Here is a 13,008-nt window from a genome sequence, read left to right on the forward strand (position 1 = left end):
GCCCCCAGCGCAGCCGGAGCCGCCCCGTCCCCGCTCCGTCGCTGCCGGCGCTCGGCAGAGCCCCCGATCCCGTCCCGCACAGCCCCGCGTTCAGCCCGGCGCGGTGCAGACGCACTCCGGCTTATATCGAAATCTTTATTAGAACAATCCCCAAGAACTGTAAAACGGTGAAGTAACAACAAAATTAAGCACTTCCGTTATCAAAGAAATTTAAACAATAGGTTTCCATTTCTGCATAGCAGAAGCAACAGGGTTTAGAGCTCAAATCATCGTGCTTGCGTTAATTCAGTTTTGGCAAAACAGTATAGTCTTAAGAATCATATTAATGAAACAGTAACCTACCTTTCATTTCTTAAACCTCAAAGAGCCATTTTTATGGTTTTAAAACTCATTATTTGGGACAAATGCATGTGGACATTTTGTAGCATAGAATAACAGACAATTTTAATAGTAGCACTAGTATTACTTGAACATGAAGAAACACTTATTTTCTAATTGTTTACAGCGTAGTACAAATTACGTATTACCCCAAAAATCATTACCAGTATCAAAAGTTTAAAAATTTAGAACAATTTATAAAATGCTTCCAGAATAGGAAATTATCAGTCTTGAAATGAAGAAGGAACTTTATGCTTATAAACACGCAAATAGATGCATTACAGTAATATATTATAACTGTTAGCTTAATTCCTTCTGTTGTAAGTAGCAAGAGCCCAGTTCTACTCACAGTCACACAGGTACAACACGCATGATCATTGTAACAGAAAGCAGAATAGGCCCTACTCAGAAGTCCACTATAGCACAAATTAAAGCTATTTTAAAAATCTACTGTATAAAAATGGAACAGTCTTGCATTGTTTTCATTTATTTGCAACACTATTGTCATGTTTTCTCCCGGACCACACCATCAACTTTCATAATTTGACAACAGCAACCGGGAAATGATGGGTGCTGCATCACACAGCCCAAACACACCTGATATCCTTACCACAGTTCAGTTTTTGTTAGTTAATTTGAAATAAAGTGTTGGTTTTCCTCTCTAGCCTTTTCTGTTTTGCAGTCTACATGGTATAAATGAACTTCAAAATATAAGCCAGGTAAAGTAACAGCCAGTAAGGCACTTTGTCTTCAAGGACACAGCTGTCCAGGCTGAGCAACTGGTCAAAGGGAGACATTCTGTGTTATTAAAAAACAGTCAGTTTATTCTTCATAATCACTTCTCTGACAGCCCACTTGTGGAAGAACACTTACTGACTATTCTAGAATCAGCCTGACATTGCATCCACCAAAATATTTTTCCCGTTCTACAGCAGAACATGCAATAGTAAAATATTTCATTAAATACTAACATTTAAAAGAATATTCAGCATCCTTGGATCACCCAAGAATCATCTGCTGAATACTGTTTGGAAAAAAAAACCCTCAGCAGAAGAAATGATCCTATCTTCTTGGTTCTGTGTTTTGTTTCCGTGGGGTTTTTTTGTTTGTTGTTGTTTTTTTACAAAATGTGAAGGCTTGACATTAGAACTTTGGTATAAAACATGTAAAGGAAAGACATCCAGTAATATGCTCTAGGGAGAGCATATTAATTAATACAAACTGAACTAAACAAACGTGATTACATGGATGTGATAGCAGATGTTTTCTACTGTCTTGGTTTCCACATTCTGTTTGTTTGTGATCCTGAGAATGTTCTTTTTTTCCACTCATGTAAAAGGGTCTTTCTTCAAAGCCACCTGCTCTTCCAAAGCTCCTCCCAGGGAGAAGGTGCCTGGCATGACCCTGACTCGCGACCCCGACCCTGGCATGGCCCTCGGCAGTTCGGGAGCCTGCTAGTTCTGAGTTCTCCATCCCCTCCATCCAGCACTGCAAGCACAGGACCAGCACCAGTGGGTGGCACGGTGGGCACTGTGTCATCAGCCCCGGGGGGCTCAGCAGCAAAGCACATAATGTATTTACCGTGTTCTACTCTAAAGTAAAAAATGGAATTTTGAATTTTATACTAAACCAAGCAACAAAGCAAATGTCCAAATCCATAAATGTCAATACTAGTACCTCCTCTGCGGCACACATCTGCAGACTCTGGCCCCCAGGATTAATTAGGAACTGTTATAAGAAGATAGTCTTGAAACATCTTGGGTGAATCTTTCCCAAGTAAATACTTGCATTAATTTTGACTTAGTAATTATTAGCAATTTATTTTTAGAAAGCCAATTTTAATATTAAATAATTGCTATTTACTTACTGGATTTATTGATTACAAAAATCTACATGATATTGCTTTGTATTTTCACAGTTCTCATAATTATATCATAAGAAAATGGCTTTTAAATTTTCTTCTCAGAAACGATGATCACTTACATTCTAAATACTTTCACAAAACAGGAAGAGGAGCAAATTTACACATATATATTTTTTAACCATATATAAATAATAATACAATTTTAAACTTTCACTTTTAGAAATTCCTTTAGTAAATGCATAGGCTTGTTACAAAAGTTTTCTAATCAAATAACTGTATGCTATTTCTATTATGTTTTAATCCAAGTAAACTCTGTGGTTACATTCATATGATAAAAAAGCAAGCTCTATTCAGAAATATGCTTTTTCAGTTGAGCTCCCAGTAAGACACTCAAGTCCAGTAGAAATATAGATTATGTAATGCAGTTTCTTTAGCTGAAAATTAATCAGTACCATTAAAAAAAAAAAAAAAAAAGCTTTAGAACATGGATTGTAATGAGACCAACAGCTTCTTTAATCACAAAATGGTTACACATAGCCCCAAAAGTTACTGACTTAATTCTCAGAAAAGATTAGAATCATGGGGGGGCTGTGTATTCCATGCCATGCATGTAATGAGAAAGGAATGTTGCTGCTGCTGATGATGATAATGAGGATGATAATGAAAAACTTCATCCCTCAGGAGTCTTTTTCCCCAAAGGTAGGATTCCTTTCTGAAAGTCAAGTTTACTCTAGGGTATCTCAGGAGTGGTTACCAAAATCTAAAGGTGCCTATAATCAGTAGTTACATTTGAAACCGTATGCCTTTATTTTACATTATTTGAGTCCTAAACTGAACCCCTCATTTTTGCTTCAGGGAAAAGGGCTCCAGCACCCACTGGACCACAGAGAAAGCTTACAAGGACACATTGCCACCTGCACCTCCGGTCACCGAATTTCAGTATCTTACCATGCCCACGACTGCAAGCGTGTGGATGGTGGTCACTTGCGCATAAACATGACCCCAGACCTATGGCATGAAGGACAGTGTTACTGCCTTTGCAGTGATCACAGTCATCACAAACCAGAGCTGTAAGTTGGGGAGCAAAATCCCATTGGGATGTGGATGGTCAGTAAATTTTCCCCAGAAACTTGCCTTCAAATCATCTGGAAAAGAATTTGCATTTCTTTTTGTGACACCAATGGACTCCTAGAGTTAGAAAAATATTTCCAGGTGCTGAACTCCTGTCACAGAACTGGCAAATGTATGGCACATGCCACTCCTGGAAAGGGGACAGTACTGGAGTAACTTCTTCAGTACACTGGAATCCATGAAAACTAGGGGCATGCCTCAGTATGGCTGGGTCCTTGGCTCCCACAGGAGACTAATAAATTAAAATCTTTTTAGCTCAGTCTTGGCAGTAACAGACGTGAGAAACTCTCCAGTGTAAAGACCTTTTCCATCAGCAGAGCTGTTACTTAACCACAGTGACAGTTCCACTACTGGGAGGGTCATAAACCACATCTAATGTTAATGTGCTTTCTACCAACAGGTGTATTAATGACTTTGTACTAATGACTGGGCAAATTTAACAATCAAAAAGCAAACGAAATCTTTCAGAGCATCTCTCAGTAGTTGAAGAATTCATCCTGTATAATGAGATGACTTGAGTTCAATGTCCTAATACCTTACTGTGTGAGCCACTGGGAGCATGGAGACGTGCAGGAAGCACAGCCCTGGCCCTCTGCAACTGCACAGTCATTCCAATGGCTTGGCAGGAGCCCTTCTAAGCTAGGCAGAGGCAATGGAACTCCTTGTGCACACACACAGAGCAAAGACTTTCTTTCAATGAAAAAAAAGACTGCATTTAGTTTTCCTTTCAGTGAAGCTCAACTTCCTTGTAAAAGAACACAATCAGATATTTGTCAGAGATAGGGAGATATTAACCCATGTGCATCTCTCTTAGACATCAGCTAAAAATTATACATTCACCATCTTGTACCAGATGAAACCTCATTTGTGTGAACCACAAATCACTTCAACTGCAGTGGGACCTTCTCTCAGTTGTATCATCTTTTAAGCACAACTCCCAGAAAACTTCACTTTAAGCAGTATCAACTGAAGTCTTTTCTGACTACCTTCTTTGGGACCTGCAGGATACCATTACGTCTTAAAAGATGCAGTTGCAGATGTGATTAAAATATCATAATGCATGTATAATCACAGTTTAAATAGCTGTGAAGCAGCTTGTACAAAAAAATACAATCGTAGCACCATATTTACAAATTTAGTACCATCTCCTCATTAGAGTCTCAAACTATCTTTTTTTTATGGCTAAGTAGGTTATACGATAGTGCTTTCAAAAAATTGCCTGAATTTCTTTTACAAATATACACTTATAAGAAGAAATATTATCAAAACTGCTGTCATCTAAGGCAGCAAGTTGTATTACAAAAGTTATTAAAACATCATTATATACTTATAAAAGTTTCAAATTTACATTTTCCTTTTCATAGGCACTCTATAAACTAAAATGTGGCCTTGTTTTCACAGCTGTTAGTTTAAGCATTTAAACTAGTTAAATGTTACCAGTGTTGCTCTTTTTTTTTTTTTTAAATAAGCAAAAGGAAAAAAGAATCACCCATTAACCAGAAGCATCGTTTACAGTTTTTACTTTTGCCTACTGTATACACGTTTTGCTTAAAAGTGACACTTTTTGATGTTGAGGTTTAGCGTTTGTTATCCCACTGCCTTCTTAGGGCTTAGTTTCTTCTTCCCTAGAATTCGGTGGAGACTAGCTGACATGAAGTAGGGTTTTGCTGTAGATCCATCATTTCTTTCTAGGTCTTCACCTGAATTTACACAGCAAAAGCAGTCAAAAAAGGAAAACAGCAATACAACCACACACGGAGACAAACAGAATTGAAAAAAGGAGAGAGCAAAAGACCCAACATTAAAAAAAACTCAAGGTAATTTAGCTGTATTATTAAGTTGATGAAGGACATTAGAAAGTTTCTCAAATTTTCTCAAATCACAAGAGGTTTTACATGATGCAGAGACACAAACATCTTGCCATTTTTAAATGATAGCAATATATCCTTTTTATTCTTCAAATCTTTAGTTTGGCAGCATAGGTGGAAATTTTCAGAAACTCTCATTCCTCCACTGAACCCTGGCATTTTGGAAACCTCTTGCTAGAAAATGTGTCAGAAAGACAGCCATGGATTTAAGCACTTTCTAAAACTGGACCATTTTTCACCACCTAAGATAAAGTTCATTTGAAAACCTGTTGCCATGAATGAATAATATTCTATCTGATATACTGTTCATTACTGAATGGAAGCACGGGAAGCAGAATAGAATATTAATTTAAAACAAGGCAGACATTACTTTTTTTCCTACAGAAGGTCATGACTAAATCACTAGTCAGGGTTCAGCCCAGTTGGTGCCACGCAGCAGTGACAGACCAGCGAACAATTACACACCAATAGGCAATCGGGAGAGGGTGTCAGTGAAGCACAGTCACTGCAACTGCAACCCTGCAGACAGCTGGATCTGCAGAGCCAAAATGAGAGTATGACTTGTAAGGAGTGGCCAAAGAAATTAGAGAAGGCAAATCTTAGTGTATCTCTGTCGCAATATATACTTTGTGTCTTTGGAATAAACTAAGAAAATCTCTTCGTTTTTGAGTGCACCAACAAACTCGCTACAGTCCATTTCATTCTAAATAACAAAATAAAAAAATAAGTAACAGTATTTATTTATTTATTTGTGGTTTAGCTTATTTCTTTGAGTTTTATTAGTGCTATCTGTCTGTGCTCATGTTTGCTTAGAACCAAAGTCCAAAGCATGAGAAAAATAGGATGTAGCTCTCAACTAGATACCAATTTTGAGTTTTCTAACTGATCTTGTTCCTGTGATTCTTTGGCAACATCATTTTTCCAGAATCCCTGCTTACCTTAGTTTCTAGGGAAGCGAGGTTAAAGTGAGTGTTTAAAGAATCAGTATTACCATGTTTACCTCACTTCAGCAATCCATAGTGCATATATATGAAAGATCAAGCCTATGACTACTTCCCTTAGTATTATCAAATAATTTGCCAATTGCAAGAACAATCACTACCATGTAACTAACTTCTACTTGGACCTACCAGAATGACTTTCACTATAGAAAAATACAGCACATGGAAGGTACTACATGCTAAGGACACCTGCTTCTTATAAACATATCGTAATTCAAGACCAACAGATTTCTTTTTTGATTTTAATGTTCTCTGATTGGACAGTCTGAACAGTAGTCTCCTTTGATAGGGCCCCCAATTGTTTGCCATTGTGACTCCAAGAGACAGACAGTTTCAAGTGGTATTTTACAGAATCTTCGAGGTAATGCAACATAATACTTTGTTCAGGGTTATTAAACTGAAAACAAAGTGCCACCTATATACCAAAAAATGTATTTGTTATTATCAAGATGCTTAAGGAAATCAATACTGTACAGGGCTCTTCACAAAGCACCCAGAAGTAAACTTAATGAAATTTAAAGAACATCTGAAAAACAAACGCTAGCTATCTCCATGAACCTTAAAGCTACCTTACACTTCTCAAAGTAATTAAATTTGAATACTAAAGCACGGAAGACCCTATCACAGAGCCAATATGAAAAGAAGAAGTTGTTAATTTTTCATACAGTCTGCTAGAATGTCACCAGACATCTGTAAGGAATGGATAAGGTGATTTTCTACTCCTCTTTCCATGATTTGCAGGTATTACTGAAAGAAAACGTAGTACTTACAAAAGCAGAGGAAAAGCGTGTCGACACACATTGCATAGACGCTGAAGAACCCGTGTGCAACTAAGTAGGAGCCAATGATGACTGTCTACAAAAAACAAACCACAATAAACCCCCAAATTTTTTTCGGCACCAGTGTGGTAGTATTAACACAACTCAGAAGCCTAGTCTGCTAAGCAAATTTAGAAGAATTTAATGTCAGCTCACTATTTCTACCAAAGATTACTACTGCTGTGGACAGGGATCACAGGTTCAAGACACTGCATTCTAACATGTAGTAGCTGCTAGTCTTCCAGCAGGAAATAGTTCCGAACTGCAACTATTTCAACCTCTGAGGAGAATATATGCCAAGAATATTCTGAACTCCTTCAAGAACCACTCGCCCTGGGGACGTTCTGAAGTTTAAGGGGTTTCTACAAAAGGAGGAAGAGATGCATTGCAAGTCTCTTCCATTAGAAGCCATACTGTCATCAGTGTCTTGGTGTCTGGGAAGTCTGAGATGTGAAACCTAATTTTTCTGAAGATTCAGAGTCACTGCAGTGTGACTTTTGCCTGAAGGATCCCAAGGACTGGAGTGCAGCTGATCAGTCCTCACTTGAGTGGATACTATGCCACTGGGAAGCTGACCAAAGAAGCTGTTACCAGACCATGTCCTGAGTTTTCTGAGCACCTCGAACTGCCCCAAGTATTCAGGAGATTAAATGGTTGCCTTACCAACAATGGTACCCAGTAGTAATTTAACATTGGTACTTCCTGTGCAAAGACTGGTATTCTCTGTGTGAAGAAAAAGAACGCAAGAACACCTGCAAGAAGCACAGGCAATTAGTGATTCCCATGCTAGCTCTGGTTTCCCAGGATCCAAAGAACGGGTAAGACAGACAACAGATCCAAGGCTAGTTTCAATAAAAGTTTGTAAACAATACATTCTCCAATACAAATTATCTATCAGAACAGATATGTAAATTAATAAATTACCATAAAGATATTCATGGGCCCAGAACTACTTTAATGAGTTGTTTTGTTTCACCATTCTACTGAATTTAACAGCAAAATTAATAAATAATGTAATTCTACAGTGATGACAAAATATTTTAGATCAGCTCTGGGTACTAGTTTTACCTTTGATTAAAATATAATGAATTAGTTAACTTTGAAAGTATACAGAATGCAAAATACAGTTATTTGTAAAACAGTTTTTTGAAACTGCTGCCATTTGGAAAAACTGCAACAGAACACTGCCAACTTGAATTTCTGGAAGTGCTTTAATTTAAAAAAAAGAACACTTTTCTGTCACAGAAAACCATGAATAATCTACTTAATATTTACTGATAACTAAGAAGACCCTATAAGGATGCTAGAAATATTCTATTTCTTTTACTATAGCTTATAGCTATAATGGGCTTGAATACAGCAGAGCTTCAGGACCATTCTGGCAGACCTGTACCACCACATCTTGTAGGCAGTTGTCTGTTACCAGGTGAATCTCATTTGCAATTTTGTTCAGTTCTTCTGAAAGGAGAACTGACTGTGGCTGACTTATTGGATGTGAATTTGGTTTGATTCAACTATAATGCTGTGGCCACAGAAGTCCTTGCAACAGCCACACATGCAAGAGCTGTAAAAGCAATTATGGAAAAGATACTGTCAAGGCAAACCAGGTGCTGGGCAGGGGGGGAAGTGGAAAAAAAAAGAAAAAAGGTTTTAGTTCAATCTAGCACCAGAAACACAGGAACAGATTTCCAAATAGTTAGCCCAATGAGAACCTCCAGCTGCTAACTAAGCATATATTAATATGGCAGGCATGCTTTTGTATACCAGAATAAAGAACATACAATTCAGAAAAAAAATCTACTAGCTTACCTACACCACCAGCAACAAGGATTTTCCCCAGGAATAGAAGAAAGTCTGTAACTTTGTCCAGAACTGCAACCCTGTTTATCAAAGGACAAATGATACATAATCATCACAAACCAGACATTTGTATTCTTTCTCCTTAAATCTATGGATCATTGCAAAACATGACCAGAAGCTGTCTTCTGCTGGTTTTACAGGCTGACAACACAGCACCACAGATAGGCAGTGCTGAGATGGGTGTTGCTACAGCGTAATCTCAGGAGGCAAAAAAGCACTGAGCCTTTGTTGAGTAAGGCCTTAATGTAGCAATGCTGCTACAAGACTGACATGAAGACTGTTTGTTGCTCAAGATGGTTTAAAAAAAAAAAATCAACCAACCCAAAGCTTCAAAATAGTTTTATTTCAGCCTTTCTTCTAGGGGCACAGATAAGCCAGGCCAGAACAGGTGAAGTACACATCAAAACAAAAAGCAGTATTTATGTAGATTGCTGGTAGGCCTCCTTTTCACTTGGTCCTATCCAGCCACCTTTAATGACCCAATAACGTGCCAAATCTACTATTTTAAGATATCATGGTACAACACTGAAGGCAGAAGACGTCAAAGCAGGAAGATAATCACAGATGAAAGAAAGCAGACAGAAAAGCTGACAAAAAATCTGCAGCTTTCATTGAAAGCACAGCAGGGAGTTCCTGCTCAATGTCCTCCCGACTGCCTAATCAGAAATTGCAGGTAAATAATGGGAAGAAAAATGAACTTTGTATCATCAACCTCTTGACAGAACTGAAGGCCACATTACCATTATGGATATGGTACTATACAGTACTGCCTACTGCAAAAAATAAACGTTAAGAACTACTAAAGAGACAAATCATCATTAGCCTGTCAGAATTCAGATTCAGCAAAATACACAAGATAAAAACATCTTTATTTGAAACAATAGAATTATATGCCTAGCTTTTAACTATTGTTCTTACTGATTAAGAGCAAAATCATAAAGGGCAGAGAGGCAATATTCTGTAAGGAAAAAAAGGCAGCTTCTCTTTTCTATTGCACAGGCATTACACAGTAGGGACATCACTGTCCTGATATTAGTGCAGGGTAACACAGTGAAGGTATTCCATTCTCCCACCTCCAATTCTTTCCTCTTCTTTCTTAAGCATTATTTCTATTTTCCTCTTTCAGCCTTCCCCTCCATTTCTCTTCTCCTTCCAGTCCTTCACTTAATGATTTCAACCACCTAACCAGTTTTACTGTGTCTCTTGCTTGGTAATTAGATTTTACGTCATCGGTTGGACTAGATGATCTTAAAGGTCTTTTCCAACCTAGTTAATTCTGTGATTCTCTGTGCTATTGCATCAATATGGCCTGCTCCTAAGTTATTCTCCCATTAGTTTTTGGTCTTACAGTAGCAAAGGAGGAGCCAGGAGCAATGAAGGAAAGTACTGATGAGAACGAGGAGTTTGGCAGCACACTTGGTAGTGGAGAAAAGGGCGAGGAAATTTCCAAGCATCAGAGGTGATCTGGGTATGTTAAAGACAATCTTTTTGAAAGGAAAGTATTTCGTCTTCTTTACTTCTACTCTCCAACACCTCCTAAGATTTCTGAATGAATCTGAAAAATTAGGTTTTTCTACTTTCCTTTTCTCAGACCAAGTGGACCAGAGCTCAAAAAACAAACATATGGCAGATGATGGGCACCCCACTCCCATGTATCCGCAGATCTCCTCTCAGAGGCTCCACTTGTTTCTTGGAGGCATTATTACAATGTACTTAGGTATTACTTAGGAATTTACAGGAGCAATCACAACAAAACCATGAGATTACATCAACTCTGCCTAGGTTACTGTACTGGCCAGCCTGCTGTTACACACTGAGTGTAAGAAGTGAGGGCCATGTCTGAGGACACAAGTAGCAATCAATATTTGGAAGAGATACGGGAGAGGAAAGAAGTGTGTCCACAAAGTGCAATAGCAGGAACTCCCGACATTTCCAAGGACTGGGAGACAGTCCCTTACCTCACCACATTCCGCATGAGCAAAAAGAATGCTTCCTTTGCCGAGGTGCAGAAGTTTTTACCATATATGGCAATCTGCAAAGTAATAGTAGCTGTTAAGTATTTTAAATAATTAGGATACCTCCTCATATGCCAGGATCTTACTGCATGCAATGCATAGTTCCCCCTAATATGCGGCCTTGAAACTCAGATGAACATAAAACACTTTCCTCTGTCACCTGCTACTTATCAATGCTTCCCATCAGGCTGGGACAGAATATTATCCATCTTTCCCCTTCAAATCACCTTGATTTGAATGATGAATAGATGAGCATGCTACCCCTTGTGATCTCACAGGTAGTAGACTCAGTACTTAGTCTGCCAAGCAGAGCAAAAAAGGTACTTGTTGAGGGATTCTTCTACCTTTGCTAGTTACTTACACTAGATTTATACTGAGTGGAAAAGAACAGGCACTTGTAGAACTGAAGTGAGCTGACCCCTGTAGCTATCTCCTTGGACCTGATGCTGCTTTCACCGAAGAAGAAATCGGCATAAAGTAAAGCAGCTAAAGTTATTCAGGAACAAAACCATTTCTTCCTGGAATAGTGTCCACCAGGGTAAGATACACTAGAACAGCTCTCAGCTCAGACAGTTTATAGACTGTAAAGAAGATTGTAAAAAAACCCACTTCCTCTTCAAGATGCCAATAATTTGAAACATCAATTGCATCTACACAGGTTGTAATGGACCCATTACAGCCACCTCCTTTGAGACAAGAAGTCTGTGACCATACCATTCAATCACTGAAATTGCTTCAAGCCAAAACATCCAAGGCTGAAATCTGTGTATGTAATTTATATTAAGATTTCTAACTTGTCTTATCTGGAAGCTAAGGAGGCTTATTTGAGAGAAGTACCACTGCTGCTGCTAGTAGAATTTGTGCTTTTAACTTCCAGGTGGAAATACAATTATCACATGCCTTCTGACCTCCTTATTCAAATATCAACTCCAAACAGAAGTGTCATCAACATGCAATAATGAAATAAGCTAATATTCCTGTTGAAATCAGGATGTCAGTTATTGAATTACAGGGGGAGTTAACCAGTTATGCCATCCCTTCCCACTTATTTTGGGGGTGAGGGTGATAAACAAAGACAGGAATAAAAAGAGGCTGAAATTAGAAGGGAAAAAAAATTTTACTTTTTCATGGTAGAACCACATGCATGTACTGAAAACTCCCACAAATCCCATTATTTATTCAGCAGATTCAAGTACTGCTGGCTTCTGATCAACTAGTAGTGTCTAGGATATTTTAGTGTCCTAGATAGGGGAGACCACATGCAGACATGGCACATACCATGATGTAGGCATTTCTGTTTATAAATTTTAAGAATTTTTCCAAACACCAGAAACAGCACTTGAGGCAGCAGAGCAGAAATCTAGTGAAGGAGTTCTGAGTACCTGAAAAGAGCAGGAGAGAGTACATCATATGTAGAACTCATGCACAGTCTTCAGAATGTAGAAAGCTATTCAGAGGAACGTCTTAAATTGTGACATTATTTCTTTATTTCTAGGTATGGACTCTCTCAACTAAATTTAGCTCACTAGCTTTCAATTAGATCAGACTCTATCCCATCTGAACTTTGCATTAAGTTCCCAAGAACATAGACTCAGTTTGAGTGAATCAACACAAATTTACTGGCTTCAAAAGAAACTACAATGGATAATGTGGAATTAATCTCTTTTCATTGCTAAAAAACAGCTTGGGAAAGTAAGAAAATAATTTAGCAAGGAAAGTCTTAACAACTCAGAGCAGATTCATAAATCTCACCTTTCAGTTTGTGATCCAGGTACTCCAGTATTACTCTAATAAGCTGGACAATTGCAAGAATTAAGGCTCCAAATGCCAGCGAACCTGTATGGTATCTAAAACCAAAATATTTGATTGTTATGTCACACGTAGGCATATGTACACGGATATATGTATGCACATATGTATGTATATACAAATAAAACCAGAAGTGGGGGAAGGTCCATTAGTGGGAATTACATAAAACTAATAGACCTTCATCCTGATCCACCACAGAGGAACAGGATGAAGCCATTGGTGCTGTTGGTGTTTGTGAGTGCTGTGTCTGTCTCTGTACACATG

The 13,008-nt window shown here is 38.2% G+C and overlaps 1 protein-coding gene across 3 annotated transcripts in view; it reads right to left on the bottom strand.

Moving 5' to 3' along the window:
- Positions 1 to 4,821: 4,821 nt before the first annotated feature.
- The window catches only part of SLC44A5 (solute carrier family 44 member 5), a 79,025-nt gene continuing 70,838 nt past the window's right edge, over positions 4,822 to 13,008 (bottom strand). For all 3 annotated transcript variants that reach the window (XM_017729351.1, XM_017729342.1, XM_017729358.1), the window contains 7 exons: positions 12,688 to 12,782; positions 12,214 to 12,317; positions 10,879 to 10,952; positions 8,870 to 8,940; positions 7,724 to 7,812; positions 7,013 to 7,097; positions 4,822 to 5,073 (listed from right to left, as the gene is read on the bottom strand). In XM_017729351.1, the coding sequence (XP_017584840.1) occupies positions 4,961 to 5,073; positions 7,013 to 7,097; positions 7,724 to 7,812; positions 8,870 to 8,940; positions 10,879 to 10,952; positions 12,214 to 12,317; positions 12,688 to 12,782 (631 nt within the window). In that variant the 3' untranslated portion in view covers positions 4,822 to 4,960. The remainder of the gene's footprint in view (positions 5,074 to 7,012; positions 7,098 to 7,723; positions 7,813 to 8,869; positions 8,941 to 10,878; positions 10,953 to 12,213; positions 12,318 to 12,687; positions 12,783 to 13,008) is intronic.

This window comes from Corvus brachyrhynchos, unplaced genomic scaffold, assembly GCF_000691975.1.
Source record: "Corvus brachyrhynchos isolate BGI_N302 unplaced genomic scaffold, ASM69197v1 scaffold720, whole genome shotgun sequence".
Taxonomy (NCBI): domain Eukaryota; kingdom Metazoa; phylum Chordata; class Aves; order Passeriformes; family Corvidae; genus Corvus; species Corvus brachyrhynchos.